Here is a 27,573-nt window from a genome sequence, read left to right as displayed (position 1 = left end):
AAGGCCACTGGATACACTTCATACATCCCTGAAGAAGTCCACCACAGGACGAAACGCATTGGATACGGAAACTATTTTGTTTTTACTATATTTCATGTGGTGGTTTTTTTAGATCTTTTTGCAATACTGATCATCTGCGGAGAGTGGATTTTTGGTTGACACCACTGGATGTGGACATATGCACCTTTGATATCTACCTCTTATACATGCAATACTTAGTAATAAATATCTGAAGTTTAAAACTCTCTGCACTATTTGCCGGTTTTCTTCTATCCTTATAGGTTTCAGAATACAGCCACTAGATCTACTTTTTCTAAACACACACACACACGTTGTGATATACGTTGTCAACGTTGTGATGAGTAGACTTCAAAACAGGGGAGACCATGTACCTCAATAGAATTATTCAGAATATACAAGAATACGCAATGACTTCCATTGAAGTACTGAAAGGGGGCTTTAAAAAATACCCAAGAAAGAAGAAGGAAAAAAAATAAACACTTTTGAAGCCATAATGATTCAATTGTTTAACAGCAAGAATAGGACTAAAATATTGATTTGGGTTTCCTGTCCCACTGCCAATACTTTACATGAACACTCCCCCAATATTATCTTATCTGTTATATGTAGCAACATTTTAAAATGCATTCCAATATGTTTATTCTATCAATATACAAAGTACTATGCATAGACCTAGGCTTTCACACACATACATACACACATTTATATTTGTGTATAAGAGTATATGTGCATGTACGTATGTCTATGTATATTTGTGTGTATAAACAAACATATGGGTCTATATGTGCAGGTAGATTTGTACGTGTATTGGTGCTTATGTGTGGGTGTATGTATATATATATATATATATATATATATGCAATCGGTTTTATATTTTTGTATGTACTTATGCATATTGTGTATGTGGTGGTGTATACTTGTACATATACATATACACTACTTGTGTATACATATACATACACACACACACACACAATCTCTACTTAAAACACACACACACACACACACACAATACCACAAGCCATTAACACATCTTTAATTAAAAAAAAAATAAAAAATTATTTACTAAGGACCAGAAGCTGCCCCATTTTAATGAAGGCAAAGCCAGAGCAGCCTCAGGAATCCAGATATTCTATATGACAGATCCATGTGTTAATCTATGAATGAATTTAATAAATAAAACCTTGAATTGTGTTGTCAAAATACACGTATGATGTCTCATCGTTTCGGATTTTCTTCCACTCAATTCTGGGATCATTTGTGGTGGTACTCTTAATGATACAGGACAGCTCGACACCTGCGAAAAACACACAGGACGTTAACATGAACTCAACTTGGCTGAAGTCATCATTCATAAAAACCTCATAGGATAGCACGTAATGAAAGTATCCAAAAAACACAACCAAACACGAATGATACATATTACTAAAAACCTCATAGGATAGCACGTAATGAAAGTATCCAAAAAACACAACCAAACACGAATGATACATATTACTATACAGACACCAAAAAAAGCAAACAGAACATCTCCACGCTCCTGTTCCTCCTCCTCCTTAACCTCCGGGGTTTCTCTATTTCTCTATTATTAGCAGGGCACATTATATCATGACTTGAGTTTCTTTGAGTTTTAGTTTAGCTGTTCATTTTCTTTTTCAGAGAGCAAAACATTTAAACAGATCTCCCAGAAATCCTTGCTGTACCCATAAGGCGCTGCTTACAGGACAAGCTCAGCAATGCAATAAAAACTTGATAAATTTTGTGATTGATGGAGTCACTTCAGGTTTGGTAAAATTTTATTTATTTATTTGCCATGTATATTAATTTAATACCAATATATTGGATAAAAAAAAATATATATATATATTTAAAAATATATTTGGACGAGTCGTTCCCCATAACCTGGACTGTTGATCCCAGGTCAGCTCTGTCAATTTGTACTATATACTGTGTGCTGTAATGCTTGCCTGGATTACAGAATGTTTTCACAGTATCTAAAACGCTTTGTCACCCCATTTACTTACTTTGATATTCCTCGACCACTGGATTCTGATTGCTTGTACTGAGCTCCACTGCCAGAACAGCACAGCCTGCAAGGGAAATTGGATTCATTAAAGACAGGTGATCGGCTACAAACATCACATTGTGTCTGCCAATCTAACACCGTAATGTTTATTCACTGTGAATTTAAAACAACTGAAACACGTCGGACAAAAGAACGGCACAAAAAAAAACAAAAAAAACAATTCCCATTTAGCGTTTTTTTGAAATTTGCCATTTCAGCATTACTTTTTATATGCCATGTGCTGCAGGTAGCCATTTAGTGACTAAGCCCACTGGGCTGCTCCGTGACTACAGCTGTGTCATGAACTGCCACGAATCCGAACACACACACACTTATAGGGACCTTAACACAGAATTGCCAAATTCAGGCCAAAAATTAAATAAATCTCAATTACCAAGCCCCTAACCACCCATGTGCATCGCTGCAGCCCTGGCTCTTTCCAGGAGAGCTGTATGCACAAGTTGAACGGCTCTTGTAAAAGGGGATCAAACTGCAGTTAGAAGTCACTCTCGGTGGGAAATGAGAGACTGCAGGGAACGTTCTGTGCCATGACTGACCCTTTATCACGTTTAACGGCAGATTGTGCCCAACCACTCAAAGGGTTAAGCGGCGTAAAATATTGGATGACTGGATAAGCAATGGGAAGAGAGATTATATTTTGGTATTTTGTCGCACTAGGTTTTATAAACAAATAAAATGATATATATCTTCCCATTCACACTATTTGTTGTAAATGTTGTTCATTGGGTCTGAAATACTGCTCTCACGTTATAAACAAGTCGATGGATAATGTACAGAGAAGCAGATTAGATGCAATGTCTAGTTCTCTCAAAAACATACCGGAAAGGAAATAATAAAACTAAATAAAAAAACCACAATCCAATTTTGAAACACGAGGAGCCAGTTAAAATTATACATATTTAAAGCCACTCACCTCACGCATGATGGTATCTAGAAAAATCACAGCTCTGCACAAGACAGCCACTAAAAGTGCACAGAAACGGACACACGTATCGGCACCAATAGAAAGTCAGATAAGGTCCCCATTGCCACCAATAAGACTACGTGCAAGGTGTACATGGTTCATTTTTTTGGAAAACTCACGTGTTACAAGTTTCCCCAATTTAGAAAATGCGCCATTAACTTAACACTGAATTTATTGGAATCCAGAAGTGCAAGTGAAGACGGCAAGAATTCAATGTATCGGAGATTATCTCGAATCCGTTATTCACTAAATAACTTCATTAAAATTCTCAATTTTTGTTCCCATTGCTGCATAATTTGGGCAAAATGAAAAGCCCTGTGTGCAACACTCACACATGAACACATACACATACACATACACATACACTGGGGAAAACTCTTTGCAATTAATGAAAGCATTTTGGAAATTACACGTTTTCCCATGAAATATGCAAACACAAGCATGCCAAGAAATGCCTTTGATAGAATGCAGCTCGGATTTTATTCTGAAATTAGTGCGACCAATTAGCATTTCACTAATTATAACAGCAGCACTGCCCGAGCAGCCATTCCACTCCCTGTTTAGATACACTTCAAATGTTTCTAACGCACAAATATTCATGGGCAAGACAGGGTAAAAATCAGGTCATTAGGACAAACTGGAGGATTGGCTCTGCATATATGCAACTCCGTTAAATTCAAGGCTTGCTAGCTAGCGGAATAAACTGCAGCCAATTAATTATCACCCTACATTTATACAATTCTCTCCCTCACCACATTTCAATGTTTACAGTTCAAAAGCTGAAACTGATTAATACAAATTATAATATGATAATTATAACGGTTCTAAAATGTAAACAGAACATTTAGACCAAAATAGTACAAATATTGTGCTTGTTTATTTACAAAACTGCACTTGAAGTAAACAAACAATTGATGTGTTATTCCATTAAAGCACCAGGCACTGTTAGCTCACCTGACCCCAGAGGAAACTGCAGAAATAGCCAGTTTCTCCAGTCTAGCAAAAAAACAAAAAACAAATCTTCTGTAATTCTTACAGAATATTATTTATAGAACTGATGTCCTTTGGAACAAGTAGATGGAAAATTAGGAGCACTGGTATTTAAAAGGACGTCTTGCGGACCATGGGCAGTCTGCGGTAACTATAGCTACGGCAGAAACAGGCGTGCAAGAAAACAAGTCTGTTTGCACTAAAAATAATCATTACAATGGCATAATTAACCCCTTAAGGACTGGACTGTTTTTGCGATGTTGTACATTTGCGACCAGGCATCTTTTTACACTTTTGTGGTGTTTGTGTCTAGCTGTAATTTTCCGCTCTCTCATTTACTGTTCCCATACAAATTATATATTGTTTTTTTCAGGACAAAAGGGGCTTTCTTTACATACCATTATTTATATAATCTCATGTAATTTAATTTTTAAAAAATGAAAAAATATGATGAAAAATTGAAAAAAAATACATGTTTTTTGACTTTTATGTGAAAAATCTTTTACTCATCTACAAAAGCGAATGAAAAAAAACTGCTAAATAGATTCAAAATGTTGTCCTGAGTTTAAAAATACCCAGTGTTTACATGCTTTTTGCTATTTTTTTGCATGTTATAGGGCTATAAGTACAAGTAGGATATTGCGGTTTCAAAACATACATTTTTAAAATGTATCAATAGTGAAATTGTAACACTATTATCTGTCATAAATCGCTTAATAACACCCCACATGTACATGTTTTTTTTTTTAAAGTAGACAACCCAGGGTATTCAATATGGGGTATGTCCAGACTTTTTTAGTAGCCACTTAGTCGCAAACACTGGGCAAAGTTAGCGTTCATATTTGTTTGTGTGTGAAAAAAGTAAACAACTAAATTGAACGCTAATTTTGGCCAGTGTTTGTGACTAAGTGGTTACTAAAAAAAGACTGGACATACCCCATTTGCAATACCTTGGGTTGTCTTCTTTTGCAAATGGTATGCCATCATGGGGGTAATTCTCATTCCTGGGCTAACATATGCTCTCAAAGGCAACGTAACCAACCTGGCCATTTAAAAATATTTGACCCATATATTTGACCCTGTAACTTTCAAAAATGCTATAAAACCTGTACATGGGGGGTACTGTTATACTCAGGAGACTTTGCTGAACACAAATATTAGGGTTTCAAAACTGGAAAATGTATCACAACAATGATATCACCAGTAAAAGTGCTGTTTGTGTGTGAAAAATGCAAAAAAAGTCACTTTCACTGACAATATCATCGCTGTGATATGTTTTACTGTTTTGAATCACTAATATTTGTGTTCAGCAAAGTCTCCCGAGTAAAACAGTACCCCCCATGTACAGGTTTTAGGGTGTCGTAGAACGTTACAGGGTAAAATACAGTGATAGCAAATTAAATTCTCTGGACTTTCGGCCTTAGTTGGCAGGCAGGTCCCTTAAATTGCAATCAATAAAATAACTTAATTATGTGAAAATATTACATAAATACGCACGTAGAATTTAAATATATATGCATATTTATATATTTGAAGTCTACGTGTATATTTATATAATTATTTATGTAATTTTGTATATGGACATATGAATAGTTTGCATTCTTTTTATTTATTTATATATACAGATATATATACAATTATAAGTGTATTTTTATATTAATATATGTACATATTAATATAAAAATACACTTAGCATGACATATATATGATATATAGACATATTATATAGGTATATATATATATATATATATATATATATATATATAAACACATACATACACACACACACACACACACACACACACACATAATAATAATTTTTTTTTATTCACTTTAACTTAAATTTTTTTTAATGATTTTACAGCAGCAGGGAGACTGCCTGTCAGCACAGACAGTCCCCCTGCAGGCAGACACATGGACACCTATTGTGACCATGTGGTCGCCCTGTTGAGCTATCACATGGCCCCAGGGGTCCTAATCCGCCATGGGGAGACTGTCTGGGCTGCAGACAGTCTCCCCACAACGGGAGCACCGCCGATCGCCGCCGGGGGAACGACAGCGATGGGGTAAGTACATCTTAAATTTAGGACGGTTCAGGACCGTCGTCGGTCGGCAATGGAAAAATGCCGATGACGGTCCTGAGCCGTCGTCAGTCCTTAAGGGGGTTAAATATCCCTCCAGAGAAAGTTACATTCAAGCAGCCAGAATTCTGGATTCCCACTGAATTTACACTTTAACTACAGAATATGTTATTTCACTATTTTATTTGTCATCTCCCCAAACCAAAATAAGCTTACATCTAAGTGACCATTGGTATATACATCCTTAAAAATAAAACTGCGTATGATGTATTTTTTGGAATGCTGAAATCTTATAGTTTTTGCCCACTAAATAAAGGTTTTGCAGAAATCTGCACCATAAGCCGGCCTCTTTAGCCACGCCCCCTCATGCTAGAAAGACTTCCTTGTCAGACGTATGCACACAGTATCAGCCCCAACAGCACTGAGTGACCTGCAGAGTCAGAGAAACTACAAACAGGTAGTGATATCCTTGCTGTCTCCCATGGCGTCCTCTCCTGATGTAGGTTGTTTTACAGCTCAGATGATGCAGTACTGTCAGTGGCTGAGCTGTGTACATACATTTGATAAGGATGTCTTTTCTGAGGAAAGGGGACATGGTCAAAGAGGCGGGCTTATGGTGCCGCAAAATGCCGCTTTCTACAACAATTATTTTAGCCACTGTAGCAGTGTTCTAAGACAAATAAAAAGCTTTCACAGTCTTCCGGTTTGAGGAATGATAACTAGTTCTATACGAATTATTTGGTCCATTACAGAAAAGGCAGTAAAAAGTCACCAAAGTAAAAACTAAGGAATAACGGTTTTAAACATAAGATCATGGCGCACTAAATGCCATCATTTTTATACACAACCCCCAGTTATTTAATATTACACCGTCTGAATGAATTACATTTCACAAAAAGTCATGGTCAATATATATGAAAGACTCGAGGCCAATTTTAACATTGTTAAAACCTGATATTACACGTGACAGTTTTTCTGAGCTACAAAAATAACACTATGTTGAATTAATTATTTTTAAGGCCAGTTCCATTGCCCAAGAAGATGTCCAGAGTGGATAAACCTTTTACAGCATTCTGATACAACAGTTCCAAGTTAAAAACAGCATGTTGGTGAACACAAGGGGAGCAGTGTGGCACACACCATGGGCTAAATGTCTGGTGGACACCGTGGGAGGTTCCAGTGACAGATAGTGTATAGAGGGAGATAAGGAGGGTTAGAGATAGCTCTTCCTCACAGCTGTTCTAAACCTTATAAATCACTACATGAATACTGGAATCCCCATCTGTCTTCGTTCTGGAAACATTGGCAGGGAAGCAAGATACAATTTAATAAAAACAGGGCTATATTCATTAACAGAAATTCCAAGCAGTCACACAGTGAAACCTCCCGACTCAAAGCTTTGACCACAGTTGCTGAGGGTGAGGGGCTCTCTCAGACAAGAAGAGGGTTAAAATAGATTTAAAAGTAGAGTTGTAGGCAGTCTATTTTGAAAATATAATTATCAGTTGTGTGGGTATTTATCAAACATTTAATGATAATAACTGGGGAAAATTCACAGCTAATGGTTTGGAGAACTAAGGCAAAACATTTGTGAAGTCCTCAAAATAGTCGAGAGCCCAGTGCCATTCATGTTAGTTGAACTTTTGCGTGGAGAGGCTATAGAGCAGGGGTTTCCAACCCAGTCCTCAAGTACCCTCAACAGTACATGATTTATTGATTACCCAGTTGCATGTAAGGAGTTTTTGGATATAATAAAAAAAAATAATAATTTAACTTTATTTTTTTAGACAAAATAGGTTAATCCCTAAATCCTGGACTGGTAGGGTGTACTTGAGGACTGGGTTTGGAACCCCCTACTATAGAGCAAAGCCTGTCTGCAGAAAATGTAAAAATCTACGCAGTATGTACTACATATTATGATTATTTATCCCTAGATTTAACAATTAAATATAAATTTAAAAGATAACAAATCATAACATGAACAGAGGTTAACACAAGTTATAGGTGAATGTTTTACTGAAAAGATTTACATTTCATAGAACCGTTTCGTGGGAACGGTTTAAAAAGCGGGCTGTAGTGGTCATGGTGCATGGAGTGTTGCCTAAAAACAGGGGTAGACAGCCTTCAACGCCACAGATGTTGTGCACCACATCCCCCACAATGCCCTTACATTATACAATGCTGGTAAAGCATCATGGGAGATGTAGGCCACAACATCTGGAGTGTGGAAGGCTGCCTAACCCTACTTTAAAACAAAACACGTTAAAGGCGCTTTTCCAACTTGAAAATGTGGCACATTTAGCAAGTCTTCAGCAGAACTGATTGATAGAGATTACTGAAAGTCATTTCTTCCTACCCACAAAACCCTTCCAGAGAAAATGATCTGATCTTTAATGGCTTTAACTTCCCCGTGTTAACCCCTTCACTACTGAGCATGGTGTGATCGAAAAAATTAGCAAATCATTTATTGATAACAAGGGATATGGGACTAGCATAAACACCGCTAATTTGTGCATATTTTGCTTTGTAGATAAATGTAAAAATGGGTAAAACTGAAACAATTCTTTATTTTTCCATTTATTTGTTCAGCCTTATAGAAATATTTGGGAAATGAAGTTTGACAGTATACAGTGCCCTTTATCTTCCAATATTTCACACATAAATGTTAGTAGAAAAACACATACAACTTCTAAAATAAGAAGTATTTAAAAATGTTATAGCATTTTTGTTAGTCAATCTTTAGAGTCTAGATAAACTGATATTGTAATGCGGACAGTGACATGGTACAGTCCATTCATATCCCTCTTCCTGGCTGGAAGAATGGTATGGCCCAATGACACTTCCTGTACCGGTTGAATGTGGAGGGTGAGATGCCATTTTTCACAACTTTAAATTTATTACATCTGTGACTAGTGACTTCTGCCAGAAAAATGTGTTACTCTACAGGTTGGTAATGAGAACGAGAGTATACATGAGGGTGAGTGAGGGTTTATGGATTAGATTTTATTCAGTAAAATTCATGAAACTAAAAACGTTTACACGCGATTCTGGTATTGAAAGGGTTAATTATAATAAGGGGTTATTGAAGGGATTCTTGGCAAAATCAACACAAATGACGGCACAATAAGTTTCCACTGTAACGACTGGATCCAGAGACTATTTTCCTGCATTGTTTGAAAGGAAAATGATAGAGTCTGCCGTCACTAAGTGATATGACATGTGTAGATCTAGTTCAGTCTGTTCTCACATAAGGCCTCCACCCTTACTTCCTCCGGCAGCAAATTAATCTATATGGGGGAAACATTCTACACAAAATGTGAAAAATATTCAAACAGGGACAGAAAATCGTTAACTTCACCAAAAAAAATTAAATAAAAAAATTAAAAATTACAGATTCAAGTCCCATACGATATCGGTCACTGACAAAGACATAAAAAAAAAAAAAAGAGTCAACTTTAACTCTGTCAGTCAGGCATACACATATACAACACAGGATATATGAACTATGCAGGTCACCAATTATTTATTACCCCACAGTATCTACACAGGCACCATGTTTGAAGTCTCTATACCTCCATCCCAACTTTAGAGTCTCAGGACAAAATCGGTCATTGGCTGTAAAATTTTTGAATTGAAAGGTCTACAAAGATATTCCACCCGGCACAAGCCTGAATTTATGATGCCCGTGCCAGAGGGTAGCACTTAACACAAATATTCCCACTTCTAAGGCAAGTCAATGGCAGAGATCAGATCTGGTGGGTGAATCCAAATATCCAAAGAAACAAAACCAACTCATTGATTCTGCTTTTAGAACCAGCACAATCTAGGTTCCAAAAGTAACAAAACTCAGAATGATTAAGGTGAAGTTATGGTGATGCATCAACAATTTTAGTCACTGCGTAATTTGGACTGTGTCGTGTAATCATGATCGTTTGGAGATTAAGAAAAAAGAAAAAAAAAATTGCTTTTTTTTTTTCGATTTACACATTCAGCTTTTCCCGTAGGATTTCCAGTCTGCACAAATAAAAAGGTTGAGCGCAACAAATTATCTTGATACAGAAAGGGGACAAGGTCATGCCCTCATCTGTACGGAACACAATGGGAGCCTCCAAAGCTAGCCCACCCCTAAATCACACATTTACGCATGTCAAGCACCATCTACCCTTTAAGCAATTGTTGCTGTCATGACCAAGTCTAGGTGGAAATAAATCACACGTGCAGCTCTTTCAATGGGGATCTTCGATGTATAGAAACTAAATCCCTGTCTGTCCGTTAATCCTCACAAAGCACAATGTGCAGGGGGGGGGGGGGGCAGGGAGCCATTCTATTTAACCTCTTCTTCACGACCTGCACAGTACAGTGCAATAAGGCTTGGGCATATTATAGAGTCCGTAAACTGGCAAATACAAAGCATTGCAGATCACTGATGGGTATTGCCCAGGGGCACACAGGTTAAAAAAAGAAATCAAATTTGACACAACAAATCTGGCTCTTTGACAATAGAAGGCTTATGAGGTCTTAGCTATTCTGGAGGGGGCGGTGGTGGACGATTTTGCTGTGAGCCTGAGCGTCGCTCAGTAGCCGCAGACATGACATCAACGTATACAGCAGTCATGTGATCACAAAGAACACCTAAAAATGTGGTTTACACAAAGTGACCGTGTTTTCAGGAAATCGCGGTGTGATCTAACCAAGAGCAGCCAGCGATCTTCAGACATCTGAACGCAGAGAGCTACAACTCCCATTGTTCTTACCCATCTCAACACAAACTGCAGTGCCCAGGGATGCTTGTTTGGGGTTTTAGCAAAATAAAGTTAAAAATTACCCCCTGTAAATCTTCTGCCAATTAAAGTCTTATCACCAGTTCTGTGACTTTATTTCAGCAGCTCGTCCCCAGATCCAAAACTTCCGCTCTACTGCTCATTTTCCACTGGGCGTTGATTCAGTAAACACCAATTCCACATTTGTTTAAATCATTTTTCCATATTTTTTAATAAACAATTGAAGAATTCATACAGTCACACCTCGGCTCCCATGGACATTTGGAGGGCGGATTCCAGCAGAGTCAGAGGTGGGAACAAGTTATAGAAAATGTATTAAAGTGGACATCACACTACTTTCTGCTATAAAAGATTTATATAACAAACAAGCAGAGCAAGCCCTACACAAACCTATATCAAAACGTAGGACCACTCGCACTCTCCCCACCACAAGCTGAACGGGCGAATTGTAGAAAGAATGGGCACAAATAAAGTAATGTTTTGGCTTTAAGCTAAAATGTTCTCTGCTAGTGGATTATGGCCTCTAAATAAAACCCAGGCACCATATGGGCTTTGTGTGCCCATTCTTTATACAGTTTAATACTGGTTCACACAATTTAACACTTTTTTCCCCTACAATGTAACACTAGAACTCAGTTGCACTTTTGGGCATTAACCCGAAAGGGAGTTCTTTGGGTACAAAGGAATCCTTTTTTTTTGTAAGGACGCTTATTGTAGAACGGTTAGACAAAAACTGGCGGCACAGCACCTAACGCTTCCAAGCACTAAAATCACAATAAGCAGCTGTAACAGTATAATTGACTACAGTGGTTACAGTGCCTGCAATGTCCCTTTAAAAAAAAGCACCATCATTTATGAGCAAAAGAGATGTGGTTGCCTCAAATCAAAAAGGGGACACCAAGAAAGACAATGACACAGGGACATAGACCAATGATTACAAAGGAATCAGAAGCTGGGATTTCTCTCTCTCTCTTTTTTTTTTTTTAAAACATCCAATATTTTGCCATCTGCCCGCACAATTCACATCATTCAGAACTTTACACTGGAAAATAAAAAGGATGCACAAAACGTTTCAAATAATGTAAAATACCCATCAAGTTCTACAGCAAGAATACGTTGGGCAGTGCCCCCATATCAAACAGGTGGAATACGTTGGCAGTGCCCCCATATCAAACAGGTAGCCTGTGATCTACAACTTGGCGATAGATATATAAAAATAGGGGGCGTGTCGTCATGTTTAACCCCTTAAGGACACATGACATGTGTGACATGTCATGATTCCATTTTATTCCAGAAGTTTGGTCCTTAAGGGGTTAAACGTTGGGGCTATATAAATAAAAGCTGATAATGATTTATAGAATCCGGAGTTCTGGAAACATCCCACGGGCTGAATCATTTATATCTGGTTGCATCCCAGCAGTCTCTTGTTTTAGCAGTTGACTAGTTTAATCGGAGGTGACAAGATCAGAGATAAAAGCGAGAGAGCGGATGGGAAGAAGGGAGAAACAAGAGGTTTCCCTTGATGGCTCTCAAAAAATGGTTACAGGTCCTGTAAAAAAGTGCGGACAGGAGACACTGAATTATATCAAGAACAAAATTTAATTATTTTAGGTTTCCCACGCAGTAGATATGAGCAGATAAACACTCCTTCATTTACCAGCAAGTAACAATGTCTAGCGTGTATGTAGAGGCAAGTTAGGGCGTGTGCATGGCACCTGGCACCTTAACACGCCATATGGCCACTGGTCTACTCGGGCCAATGGCTGACCCACAATACCAAATACTGACACTCCGCAACGCTTTAATGATGGCGGCTGATTGGCTAGGAATCCAGGCAGATGTGGTGGAAGTAGGCACAGAGTGATCAATTACAAAGAAGCCACGGTCAGTTCGCACCCAATTATTAACCAATGATGTAACCAGGCAACAATATGCCATATCTCCCTCTGATTGCCTCCCAAGCATGTAGTTCCACACTGCACAGGCCACTTAGAGTGAGATTATTATTAACACAAACTAACCCTGACATCCTCCCTGCACATACCCCAAAAAACTCCCCTTCCCACCCCCAGATTTCAGTCACAAGGGGAAAACCTATTTTATGACCAGATTACTGGCAGAAAATAATTTACATGTTCTCCAAGTTAATGCCAGGAACAAACTAGAAGCCAGCCATGTCTCTGTATGATGGATGAGAATTCTGTCCCCTGGAGGCTACAAGCACAGCATTAGCAGACAAGAAGTTATAAAGATAACCAGGTGTGTATAACTGGCACTGCATGGTACAGTCGTCAACAGATAAAAACAGAAAATGCATATTTGGGGAGCATATTCTTGATCTGAAGTAAGACATCAGGAAATCTATAAATAGGTTGTCAATGGGTAACTCCCTAATACTGCACCCAGTGGATTAATCATTGCTATCAGGGCACCCTGAACCCCAACATAATCTGCACATCAGCATGATAATTTATTATGGATAAATGTGTTTTGTACGGTTTTACATACAGAATTACATTTTCAACCATTTCTACTGCAGTTTATTGCATTTCCCAAAAATAATGTAATCTTTCCAATTATTTTTGCCCCCTTAAAAAGAAAGATGTACTATACATAAAAGGCAGCAATCGCTACACTGTTTATGGATCTGAAATATCCTTAAAATAAAAAATCCAAAAAAAAAAAAAAAAAGGTTTGGTCTTTTCCATGGCACAGACTGAATGTCTGGGTTGGGTATTTAAAAATAAATAAATAAATAAAAAGCATGCTGATTTTAGACAATAAAAGCATGCCTAGTTTCATTCGAGGTTGGGAGGGGGGGGGGGGGGGAGAGGAGGGTCCCTCTGCCATTTATCACCCACTAGAGCGACTAGATGTGCCGGAGGAGAAGGTGTGAGTGTTCCTTAAGGCTGGAGATTATTATTATGATTATTATTGCCATTTATATAGCGCCAACAGATTCCGTAGCGCTTTACAATATTTTGAGAGGGGAGAAAACAGTCTGAAAAGAAAAAAAGAAAAAAAAATATTCTGTAAAGTACACGACCCAGTTTGAACTTATTAAAACATACTCCAGTACCCCCCCACAGTGTGCACAGAAAATAATTACAAACCCTGTTCATGTCACACAGCGTCTGGTGTAACGCTCATCACACTGAAAGCACGTTCGCTAGGAGGCTTTGTCTATCTGGAAAAACTTAAAAGCAATCAGACGGAATCCGACAGACTGGCCGGCAATCCCCTAAATCCTTTCTAATTCCCAAACCCTGGTTTAAAGGTTCAGCAATGAGAGGTGCTAACAGAGTGTGGGCGAAAGCCTGCAGCGGTCAGTGGGGGCAATACACTGGTATACTAATAGGGGGAGCAGGAGAAACTGGGGCCACAAACTACCTACTGACTTGGGGATAGAAGTGTCTACCACCCACCCATGCAACCTCCACTGCCATACATCGCAGCACCTGCACCATATACTGCAATCTCTCTCTCCCGCCAAATGCAGCATCTCTAAAGAATGCACATCATCCAACTAGATTTTTATTCGGGTTTCTTTGCCCTTCCTACCTGGAGTTTTGTCCCCAAGTGAAACTGACGGAACACAGCTTGAACGCTGCAGAGTCTTGTGACAGGCTAAAAGCCATTTAAAGGGTTAATGGGTTATGGAGCATTAGAGCAGCCGGAAAGTGCTGAAGTCATAACACGGAAACCAGACTTGATTTGACATGACTCGGAAATATGAATCAAATCACAATAAACTGTGAAAGTCAAAGAGACAGCGTCTTGGGAACACGGAGGCACAAGGATGTGTTCAGGAATGAGGATTACAATAAAAAATAAAAAAAATTTAAATATGCACATTTATCCATATTAACACTTTAATCCATATAGATACATTACATAACCTAGAACAATGCTTCTTAATCACTAGATTGGGACCCAAAATAGACCGATGTCAAGGTCATTTCAGTAGGTCGCCATTGAAGTTCATTAGGCCACAGGCAACTGCTGGCGATAAGTTTTTTACTGAACCAGCTCTTCGGCTTTCTGCAGTGCAATGGAAACCTCCTAGATACTGGGTAGAGTTTAATGAAGGGGTTTTGCAGAATGGATTTTAAGAATGTTAAAACTTAAAGCAACATCATTTTATAGCACTACATAGCAGGCAGCCACGGCACTTCAACAACCAACCGGCATAAAAGCAGTTAAATCATGCGATCTATTTACTGAACAATAAACTGCACCACTCAATTGGTTGGTTTAAAGAAGAGATCCCTCAGCTGGAAGTCGAGGGGGTCGATAGATAGATATCTAGATCTCTCTCGATCTAGCTCACACACACCTTGCATGCAGAGTGTTTATTGTACTATAGTTACAGCTTCCTTAAAGGAAACGCACATTGAAAACAAACCCTGGTATTATAATCTAAGGAAACAATACACATGTAACACACAAATTCTCTCTCCCAAACATCCCAGGTCCTACTGGTCTAACCTGCAAAACAGCTGCCAATCCCAACCAGAGACACCAGGCTATACTACGCAGCCATAATTCTACCGGGGAACCAAATGGATCTCTGGCTGTAAATTGGGCAAGAAAGCCAGTTCTAAAACAACAGCAAAACTAATGAGTAGTATGGAGTCTCAGTCCTTACTAGGCTTCATTAAAGGTCACTGAGCAAACCCCCTCTCAGAGCAACCCCCCCTTCTTAACCAGCAACAGACCGGAGAAGGAATTTACCAAATATTTTTATCTCCTTCCTTCCTGCTTGGATGACGACTTTCTTTTTTAAAATTTTTTTTTTTTTTTAAAGTGTAACCAGAAAAAAATAAAGCTTTCAGTTCAGCTTGATAGAACAAAGATCACTGATTAATACACCTTCAGACAGTGCAAAGTGACTGTAAAAGGATTAAACAAGTCATAGAACGTCCTATATAAACAAAGAGAAAAAACAAAATACTGAATGCAGAGCAGATTCCAAATACATGACCCTGCATTATATAACAGAGCAAAACAAAGAGCATCACACTTAAAGTGAGTCTGTCATGCATTTAATATCAAACCCCTTTAAAAAGTTTAGCCCACTCCGACAGACGCAGACAAAAACACTCTGACATACATTACACAATGGGAATCGGACTTACAACAGACGTTAGAGAGGGTGGGAACTGGCAAGACATCTGGGAGGCACCAGCTGAGGTCTCTATGCGTGACTTTGCAGGAACATGCGTATAAGATGCTCATGAGGTGGTCCACCACTCCTGTTAAATAATTAGAGAATGTAGAAAACTCCCACAGATGTTTGTTGGCTGGGTTGCGGGGCAAAAGGGATGATATCCACATGTGGTGGGATGCCCCAAAGTAGGCAGATACTGGACAAAGATAGAAAAGCTCTTAGGGGACATCATACACATACCAGTCAGTAAAGAACCATTAGATGGACTGACAATACGAGAACAGAAATTATTTAATAAGGTTACACGAGCAGCGAGGACAGCATTAGCACAAAGGTGGCTCAGTATAGAAACACCATCAATGGACAAGGTTATCGCTAACATGAAGGAGAACTACTTAATGGACAAAATGACGGCCCATGTACGAAACACATACACCACATTTAGCTGGATATGGTAACCCTGGGAAAACTACTTAGAAGGACGTGGGAACACGTAAGCAAAGACGGAATCCGCGCACCCATGTAGGAGTCACCATCAATCATTACCAAACTGGCACTTGCCCCTCCCCTTCGACCTCTTTCTCCCTCCTCCCACCCCTCTCTCTCCATGGTCTTTACCTTCTCTCTACTTTTAACTCAACCTTTTTATCATCCTCTTACCTGTCCACATCTCTTTCTCTTCTGTTTCCTACTATTCCTACTCATAAAACCTATAAAAAAAAAAAAGTCCGGGACATAGCCAATAGAAGTTGTGGCTCTTTATGACAACTTATGAAGATCGCAGTTTGGCCTGCAGTGTACTTGACTATCACCCCATGTACGAGACAATGCACAACCGATTAAATGTATGGAATTGTGATGTTTGTCACTGTAATATGACACTTTATACTCTCTTACTACTGAATCCTTGAACTCAAAGAATTGAAAAAAAAATAAAATCAAAAAGGTTTAGCCCAAAACATTAAATGATAGTAAAGCTTAACAAACAATATTAAATCAAAGCCTAAGTGCCATGACAGGCAGCCTTTAAGCGAATACAATAAATATTTCATCCACAAAAGGTAACTATGATAGGTAAAAAAAAAAAAAAAAATTTATATATATATGATATCCTACACCTGTGATTCCACAAACATAACGGTATGAATTATAGTGTTTGAGGTTTATTGTAAATAATAAATCTCTAAAACAAGACGGTCTGATAAAATACCAATTCATTTCTATCTAAAAACAAACACAATGGTCACAGTTCTCCCATTGCCTTTAAGTTTGTTTCTTAATCTGCCACAGTAATAATTTCAATGTTTCGATAAGCTATGTAAACCTAAACAACATCTAATGTCTTTTCCTATGCAAACCGTACAGCTGCAAAGGGCAGGACGTCGATTTGTAACAAAAGTTAAAGGAAGTGTCCAATTGAACAAACACTGTTCACAGCTGCCGCTTGGCACTTACATTTTAGCAGTCACCCATGTGCCTACAGCCCACTTCAATCAGAAGCCTAGACCTTGCTGTATGCACAGCCTCTCCCAGAATCCTCTCTGGCAAACACTATGGACAACCATTGACAGCTGTTGCACAGACAGACAGCTGCGTCAATAAGGGCAACAGGTGTAAGTTTCACTGCTAGCTGATCGCCTCTCACACCAGGGCCGTAGTCACCTGTTCAGAGTCACAATGACAGAGTACAGCAGACAAGTGGTTAACGTGGGGTAGCCCCAATATTTTAGCAGAAAATAATGGTTTACTGAATAACTCCATTAAAATACATCATTGTAGGTGGTCAGACATGTACACATATCACTAGGTTTGGTCTATGAGTGACAAAAATCACAATGCAGATTTATTTACCTTGTTTAAAGTAGATTTGACACCATGTCACCACTGAGCACTCACGCATGTAAGAAGGCTTGCCCTCTTTATGCTCAATATAAATGCAAAAGATAACAGTTATAGAGAATATTCCACAGATCCTGCGCGCATGCACAATGAAATGCCAGACACCTACTGCATATAACAATATTAAAAATACAAGCCTAAAAATGGAGATCCCCCCACCGATTTATGGGAACCTTAAAAATATAATAATAATAATAATAATTTTTAAAAAAAATCTATTAGTGCAATATATAGCAAAGCAAAACACTGTACATAGCAGTGCAACGTCTTTCTAAGTAATATTATCACACAGTTAGATGGATGATGTGGTGGCTGTTCTGCTCATGGCAGCTTTATTGTAAATCTCCGTCCAAAAGTAACCAATTACTTCTCAGAGACTTCAGACACCAGGCCCAACAACTTGGATTCCATGTGGACTCCAAAAGATGGCTCTGATCCAACATGAACTGGGATTGACGTAGGCCTAAAGCATACATTAAAGTTGTTGTGCCCGTGACAATAAATGCTCTGGGTTATTCCAACAGATCTGCTGGGAAAATAAAATAAAAAAACATTGCGTAAAGTGTCCCTTTAAGTGAGATTACAGCCAGATATAATGGGTCAGGCAGCCGGGAATGAAGTTTATGCTCGGACTGAACGGAGGATTTTACAAGAGCAAACTTTGATTTAGCAAAACAAAAAACACCCACAACAAGAAATAGATGTTTATTTAGGAAACAGTCTCCCAAACAACCAGGTCATTCTTCAGTCTTCTGCACACGTGGCTTGCAGTGGCAAATCCCAGAATGACAGCCAGCCATTTCAATTTGTAGAAAATCATCAGCTAAATCGTCTCATTCTCAGCAAATACATGGTTTGACACAGTTCAAAATACTGAAGTGTAAAAATAAATAAATTAAAAAAAATAAAAACCACAGACAGAGCTCCATAATACTCAATGGAAGTATGCTTCACCTCTGCATATAATGCACCCACTGCATTCTGGGATTGATCGATCTCACACACTTTTCTGACGGAGTTATAGCTGCAGTTTATAATTATCTCTACACTGAAGGCATAAAAATATAAGAAATTCTCCAAATGGAATCTAAAAATGTTTTAAGCAATATGAAGCACATGATTGAGAGGTTTTACATTTCATTAAAGTTGCCACCATAATATTTTTGGATCCCATATGCACGTCAAACAGAAGACGTTTAAAGTCTAATGAGTAGATCCAGTTGTGTATTTGCAATAAGAGACTGATCTCCTTTCAATAGTTTGCGATTATAAATGGTTAAAGGGGTCCTATTGTCTCTCCTTTCATTTCCTCCAACCATCCCACAGCCGGTTTATTTTTAAACCCACATTTCAGCCCATTAAGCACCCATTGGAAGAGGCTTCCTGTCTCCTAATCCTCCCCCCCATGCCAGACCTCATCACAACAGCCCTTTTGAGTGCATGAACAAACATTTTCACAATTAAAGACAATAGTTGCGGGAAGAAGTGATTACATTGTCTGTCTCTGTTCAGTGGTAAATACTGCCAACGCATGCCTGGTACTTGCAGACCCAGGGACAATGCAAAGCTTTAATTGTCAGCCACCCAACACACTACTAGGCTCAAATCGAAACATCTATCAGAAAAGGCAAGAAAGGTAGTATTTATAGCTTCCTGCAAAAATAGGAGGATACAGTCGTAGGGCTAGCTTTAGGGGCACTGTGTCACTCCTCACACAGAGAAAAATTAATTGTGCAATAATTATTAAAGGGACATTTCATTAAAGTTGCCACCATAACATTTTTTGGATCCCATATGCACGTCAATAAGAAGACGTTTAAAGTCATTCAATTACTATTAAAGGGACAGTGTAGGCACACAGACCACTTCAGCCCACTGACGTGGCCTGGGTGCCAACTCCCATCATCCTTAACCCTGCAAGTGCAATTATTGCAGTTTTTCTAGTGGCGTCTGCGAGGAGGATACAGTCGGTAAATTATGCTTTTCTATGGGGAGATCCTAATGCGAGCGCTGCCATTGCCACGCATGCGCATTAGGTCTCCCACGCCAGCGGGAGAGGAACGTGGGTGGAGCCTAACCCAGCCCCGAGGGACATCAGCACTGCATTCAGTTAAGTGACGGAAGGGGTTTTAATCGCTTCAGCAACGTGGGATGGGGGCACTCCAGGAAAACTGGTTTGTTTTCCTGGCACTAGAGAATCCCTTTAACTAATGACTAAAAAGGACACCGAAAGAACTTCATGAAGTAGTTTTGGTGTGTAGATTATGACCCTCCAGTCTCGCTGCTCAATTTTCTGCCATTTAGCAGTTAAACCACCGTTTATGCAGCCTCAGTCAAGCCTCCCCTACTGAGACTCACACCTTCCTAAAAAGAGATTTTAACTTCCCCTATTGCAGTGTGTTTATTTTAGAACTACTTATCTCCTTCTCTGATAATTGCCTGCTAGAGCCTACAGCAGTGCGGTTTGATCTGATTGATTATTCAACCATCTTTTCATGCAGGCTGTGTCAGTCAGTCAGGGGAGGTGTGGCTAGGGCTGCATGAACAGAAACAAAGGTGATTTAACTCATAAATGGCAGAGAGTTGAGCAGTGAGACTGCAGGGACATGATCTACACACCAAAACTGCTTCAATAAGATATGGTTGTTTTAGTGCTTCAATTGATACAGAAAGCAGTGGTTTGAGGGGCAAAGCCTGCCAGCCACCCTAATAAGACGCCAATCCAACCTGCTCTCCGATGACCTGACAAAATCGGAGGAATATCACCCTAATTAGGGCCCATCCAAACACAAAAAGTCCTTACCCCGCACCTCAGAGCCGAGACGCACTGATTGATGCCTTTATTTCAGACTGCCAAGCAACAGCGCAAATACACGGCCTACCGCCCAACGCCACACATGGACTAGTACGTAACTGCACACACACGCTCTTGTATGCCCCTATACCTTCTTGACTCAGAACAATGAGCATACCTAACACCCCACACCTGGAGTATCCCAGGAGCACAGCGTACGCTACTTGCTAAACTTGTTAAATTTATATTTGCCCTGGGTCGGTCCCCGAACCTGTTCGTAACAAACATGTGCTTACTAACTGCATTTCGAATGCTACCTCACTGACAACTACAAAGTTCTACATAAAAATGGCTAACCTTGTATTCCTGTCACCATGATATGATGTATCAAACGACAAACCAAGCACGAAAAAAATAAAAAGAAAGCGGTTTTAGGCATTTTTGGTAGGACCCGTCATAATTTAATGTCTTCTGATAGGAGGATGGCAGCTCCCACACCACAACAGCTAGAGCCCACTTAACCTGCTTTTTGAGATCTTTACACACACACGGTAAACCATGTTGAACTAACTGGTATAGAGAACATCCCCAACACAAAGGGGATCGCGGTGTTTTAGATAGAGGGAGAAAAAAAAGTTCAAATATTCCAACACATAGACCCAAGTCTAAAATACTTTCTTCCTGTAATATTTTAGTTCCAAAATAGTCTGATTATCTTTTCACAGGGAATATCAATAACTGGACGTACAGTAAAACGGCAATTTTGCTCACCGTAAATTCCTTTTTCCTTAATATGGTGGCAGTACAATAGGGATGTACTCTTCCCTTAGGGCAAGCATCTGAAAGAAATTAACATAAAAAGTTCCTCCCCTTAGCAGGTATAGGAGACCCTGCAGCCGTAGGACCTCAGTACGTATCAAGACCACCACCGTGGAACCACAAAACCTCAAAACTTTGTATTAATTAGATAAAGGGAGGGTGTGCTGTACTGCCACCATATTAAGGAAAAAGGAATTAACGGAGAGTAAAATTGCCGTTTTTCCTGGCATATGGTGGCAGTACGATAGGGATATATCGAGATCCCAGAGTAAGGGCGGGAATTTAGGCCATAACAGCTTGTAACACCCTGTGCCCGAAATCAGCGTCAGAGAATACGTCTAGCCTGTAAGGTTTCACAAAGGTGTTAAAAGAAGACCAGGAAGCCGCTTTACATATCTCTTCCGGAGATGCACATGATTTTTCGGCCCAAGACGTAGCCATGGCTCTAGTGGAATGTGCTTTCAGGTATAGGAAGGTTCGATGAAGAATAAGCCAACTTTATAACCTCTACGAGCCATCTTGCAAAAGTGGCTTTGGATGAAATACTATTGTCTATATGTACCGTATATACTCGAGTATAAGCAGAGTTTTTCAGCACATTTTTTGTGCTAAAAAACCCCAACTCGGCTTATACTCGAGTCAATAGTCTGTATTATGGCAATTTACATTGCCATAATACAGACAGGGGCTGTGGGGGCTTTGAGAGAGCGTTACTTACCTCTCCTGCAGCTTCTGTCAGCTCCCTTCTCCTCCGCGCTGTCCGGTCAGCACCTCGGTCAGCTCCCAGTGTAAGTCTCGCGACTTACAGTGTGAGCTGACAGAAGAGCTGACCGGACGGCGCGGAGGAGGAGAGAGCTGACAGGAGCTGCAGGAGAGGTAAGTAACGCTCTCTCAAAGCCCCCACAGTCCCCCCCCCCCCCCACTGAACTGCCAATGCTGGACCACCAGGGAAGGAGAGCCCCCCTCCCTGCCATATATCAAGCAGGGAGGGGGGATGAAAAAAAATATATATTAATAATAATAATGACATTAAATAATACAAAAATAATAATAATGACATTAAATAAAATAAATAATAATAAAAAAAAATTAAAATAAAAAAAATTGCCCTCCCCCACCAAGGCTCTGCACACACACACTGCACTCATACACTGCACTCATACACACATGCGACACTCACACTGCATTCATTATACACACACTGTAAATAAATATTCAATTAATATATTTTTTTTAGGATCTAATTTTATTTAGAAATTTACCAGTAGCTGCTGCATTTCCCACCCTAGTCTTATACTCGAGTCAATAAGTTTTCCCAGTTTTTTGGGGTAAAATTAGGGGCCTCGGCTTATATTCGGGTCGGCTTATACTCGAGTATATACAGTATTTGTATGAACCATTTATTCTTGTGGACAATTGAGTTTGGGGCATTGTCCTAGAAAGTTCACTACATTATCTTTATCTTGCGCTCTCTATACTGTGTGTTTTATTATCGATGAAGAATAAGCCAACTTTATAACCTCTACCAGCCATCTTGCCAAAGTGGCTTTGGATGCCACTTGACCTTTGAATTTTCCCAAAAAAATTTTACGAAAAGATGATCCGTCTTCCTATATGCAGAGGAGCGTTCTAAGTAGATTTTAAGCGACCTCCCTACATCCAGTAGGTTCCAATCAAACTCCCAATCAGGCTTAGCCGGACCAATGAAGGAAGGTAGACAAATAGGTTGGTTGATAACTTTGGAGGAGATTACTTTAGGAAGAAAGGAAGGTTTAGGGAACATAACCACTTTATCCGGATAAAACTTAGTAAAGTCAGGAGAGGAGGACAGTGCCTGTAGTTCCCCAACTCTCTTTGCTGACGTAATTGCTACCAAAAACACGGATTTTAGGGACACATTCTTCAAAGAGGCCTTTTCTAAAGGCTCAAATGGCTGAGAACACAGACATTTTAAAACTAAGGACAAATCCCAAGAGGGAAACCAGATTTTAATAGGAGGCTTTAAAAGCCTAACTGCTTTAAAAAAAACCTCCTAATGAGAGGATTAGAAGCCCAATTTTTAAAAAAAAAAAAATGACTTAAAGCAGAAACTTGGACCTTGAGGGTAGAAAGACTAAAACCCTGTTCAAGACCATCTTGCAAAAAATGAAGGATTGTGTCAGCAGACGGATGGGATCTAATGTAATCTTTAGCAATGCACCAGTGAAGAAATCTTGTCCAAATCTTCAAGTATATAGAAGAGGTAGAGCTCCTGGTGGAATTTAAAAGCAATTGAAAACTCTTTCTTAATACCCTTATGATGCAGAATCAGCCTTGCAGCAGCCAAGCTGTCAATTTGAACATCTTCAACACTCCCACTGGGACCTCCGCGTTTTCCAGGAGATCCGGCGTAACCGTAAGAGTCCAGTACTCTAAAGTCATATTCTTCAAAACCGAGAACCAGCTGCGATTTGGCCAGCACGGCAGTATGGCCAGGAGACGTGTCTGATCTGATGCCACTTTTTGCATAATTCTCGGGATTAAGCTTACCGGGGGAAAGATGTACGCATGGGGAAATTCCAAACAGATTGAAAGACCATCTATTACCAGAGGCCTGTCCACCTTGAAGAGGGAGGCAAACAAACTCACTTTTGCATTGGATCTTCTTGCCATAAGGTCTGTAACTGGAAGACCGAATCTCTCCACCAGCTGAGCAAAAACTACTTGATTGAGAGACCACTCGTTCTGGGACCATTTTGATCTGCTCAAATCGTCTGCAACCACGTTGTCTACACCACGAATGTGAACTGCTGAAATGTCGTCCAGATGGTACTGAGCCCAAGACATGATCCGTGAGCAAAGGAGATACAATTTTTTTTACTTTTGTACCGCCTTGTTTGTTCAGGTAGGACACAGTAGTCTGATTGTCTGACTGGATCTTTACACCTTTCCCCAAAATAAAAACTTTGAACTGTTGAAGGGCGTAGAAGACTGCTAACATTTCTCTGAAATTTGAAGAAGATTCCTTTGTTTCGTCTTTTGACCAAACACCCTGTCTTAAGTGATATCTTAGGTGAGCTCCCCAAAAAATTACTACCCAAGATTTTTGACGAAAGGACCGGCCATTTGTAAGGAATTTTTCCTCCAGCCACCAAGAGATTCTCTCTTTTGTATGATCTGATATACACATGATTGCATCTAAGTCTTCTTCCTTTTTTGACCACTGCGCAAGGATTTCCCGTTGTAAGGGCCTTGATTCCGCTCTGGCCCATTTTACTGCTGGAATCGTAGAGGTCAGATGACCCAAAACCTGCATGGCTTTTCTTACGGAACATTCCGATACTTGAAGTAGTTTCGTTATCAAATTTTTTCATCTTTTTCTTCTTCTTGCTTGAAAGATGAATTGACGGAGTGTCTGACTTGATCAAAACCCCTAAAAACAGGGTGGACTTTGAAGGGGTAAGGTGTGACTTTTCTAGATTTATAATCCAACCATGTTCTTCCAGGACTTTTAGAGTGTAGGTCACATCTGAGTTCAGCGTGGTTCTTAAATCAGCTTTTATCCGCCAGTCGTCCAAATAGGGCACGATTGTGATACCTTGTAGCCTTAAGAGTGCTGTGATAGGCGTGAGGATCTTTGTAAAAATCCTGGGTGCCGAGGCTAGCCCGAACGGGAGAGCTTTGAACTGGAAATGATGGATGCTTTTCCCTTTCTTTATAGCAAACCTGAGGTATATTCTTGAGTTCACATCCATAAGAACATGCAGATAGGCATCCTTCAGATCCAAGGTGGCCATAAAATCTCCTTTTTGAAGGATGTGTGACAGACTCTATTGTCTCCATTCTGAAATGTTGATAAGGAACGAGTTTGTTTAGGGATTTTAAATCTAAGATTGGGCAAAAAGACAAGTCTGGTTTTGGAACAAGGAAGTATACCCCTTGATAAACTTGGGAATTTGGAACCTTTTCTATAACACCCTTTCTTAAAAGGGAAACAGTGGCGGAAAAAAGGGCTTGGTTTTTTAATTTTGACCGGTAGGAGGAGACAAGGAAAGTTGACCTTGGAGCATCCAAGAAATCTATTCGGTAACCTTTTTGGACTAGATTCAAAACCCATGGATTTGTAGTCTCTCTCCATTTGTGAACAAAATTCTGCATCCTTCTGCCCACTCTGATGGTGTCAGAAACGTTTGTTTCTGTCAGTTTTATCTTTTTGTGTGTGTCAAACTTCGGATTTTTCCTTTGTTGACGAAAACCCCTGGGTTTGTCTTGAAAACCCCTCCGATGCCTAAATTGGAAATTTCTGTACCTGGGCTTCCAGGAATACTTTCGGTCTTGAGGCAAGGCCTTTTTAGTGTCCGACATCTGTCGGACTAACTCTTCTAGGGGAGAACCAAACCACTTTTTCTTCTCCAAGGGAAGTTCACATAATGCAGATTTTGAAGCAGTGTCTGCTGCCCAGGCCTTAAGCCACAGTGCCCTTCGGGTTAGTGACGACAAACCCATGACACGAGCTGATAGTTTAACCCCTTAAGGACCAAACTTCTGGAATAAAAGGGAATCATGACATGTCACACATGTCATGTGTCCTTAAGGGGTTAATCACCTCCGTAACAATATCCATAAGGTACTCATTGGACAACCTCAAATTTTGGAATAGGAGGGACAGGCCTTTGTCCTGGGTATCACCCAGACATTCCTTCCAAGGTATTCAACCAAAGATTCTGAGCTCTCGCCACTGAAGCCCCGGCTAATGCAGCTTTAGCCTGAAAACCTGCTGCCCGATAGGCCCTTCTGCTGGAAGTTTCAGCTCTCTTATCCATAGGGTCTTTCAGACCCGAAATTTCCCCAATAGGCAAGGTAGTTTTTTTAGACAATTGAGCAACTTGTACATCAACTACCGGTAAATCTTCCAATTTATCTTCCTCCTGTATTTTAACAATACCTTTAAAATGACTGGAGATAAAGGCCCTTTTTTCTGGGTTCTTCCATTCCCTGGAAATTAAATCCAGCATATTTTGTTGGATTGGAAGAGCTTTACTCCTGGTTTTATCTACCGTCTCATCAGAAAGGACCATAGACACCTCTTTAATAAATTTCCTCAGCTCGTCACATTGCTTTATGCACACACAGCGATAAGGAGAGACACGCAGAGCAGAGAGACGTGGTCCCTTACAGAAAGAATCCACTCACAGAATTCACAGGCAATTACAGCGTCAGAACGCAGACGGTCAATAACAGCTTTACTGCCTATTTATTCATCAAGAAGTGTCATTTGTGACAGGATTTACTGCTATGAAACACCATTATAACTAGGCTTTCATTTGGCAAAATAACGCGGTTGGCTGATTTTAAAGTGGATCTGTCACCTACAAAACGTACGGATGACAAGGTCACACTCCGGTTTATTCTATACATTGCCCAGCCAATATGAATACATTTAAAAGGTATACTTGACAGTTGCAGTTTCCTTTAAGATCATTGGCGGACACTAGGCGTTTGAGAGTCAGTATCTAGACACGGGCAGACATCACTTTAGCTAGAGTCAAACAGCTAAAGCCTGGGCAATGTTTTATATGGACACAGATCTCTCCTTTAACCTCTCCGGCGGTTAATCCGAGCGTGGTTTTGGGTTAATTTTCATTACCAAAAGCGATAACCCTGAGACATGCTCGGGATTTCACTGTAGTATCACTTACCTTGTCCCTACGAGCGCCTTGGTGTCCGCCGTCTAATGCCGGCATCAGTCTTTCAGGTTCCCTTTCCCTGCGAGTGCTGCCTGGCAGAACCAGACGGAAAAAAACAAAAAACAAATACACAGTGATACAATGTAATCTGTTAGGATTACATTACTGTATCCAACCTTTTCACCTCAGTTTTGTCCCAGTGCTTTGTCCAGTGTCCTGCCTGCGCTTTTACCGTTCTTTCTGCCTGGAAACTTGTCCATGGCATCCAAAAAGCGTCCCTTCAGGTCAAAAGTGGTTTTAGA

At 39.8% G+C, this 27,573-nt stretch overlaps 1 protein-coding gene across 1 annotated transcript in view; it reads right to left on the bottom strand.

Moving 5' to 3' along the window:
* The window catches only part of JAM3 (junctional adhesion molecule 3), a 46,492-nt gene that overhangs the window by 5,441 nt on the left and 13,478 nt on the right, over positions 1-27,573 (bottom strand). The window contains exons 2-3 of the mRNA XM_063436039.1: positions 2,046-2,111; positions 1,205-1,318 (exon numbers count right to left, since the gene is read on the bottom strand). Of these exons, the coding sequence (XP_063292109.1) occupies positions 1,205-1,318; positions 2,046-2,111 (180 nt within the window). The remainder of the gene's footprint in view (positions 1-1,204; positions 1,319-2,045; positions 2,112-27,573) is intronic.

Source organism: Pelobates fuscus, chromosome 11 (genome assembly GCF_036172605.1).
Source record: "Pelobates fuscus isolate aPelFus1 chromosome 11, aPelFus1.pri, whole genome shotgun sequence".
NCBI classification, from domain to species: domain Eukaryota; kingdom Metazoa; phylum Chordata; class Amphibia; order Anura; family Pelobatidae; genus Pelobates; species Pelobates fuscus.
The sequence above is the reverse complement of the archived record's forward strand: the minus strand, read 5'-3'. Positions and strand labels throughout refer to the sequence as shown.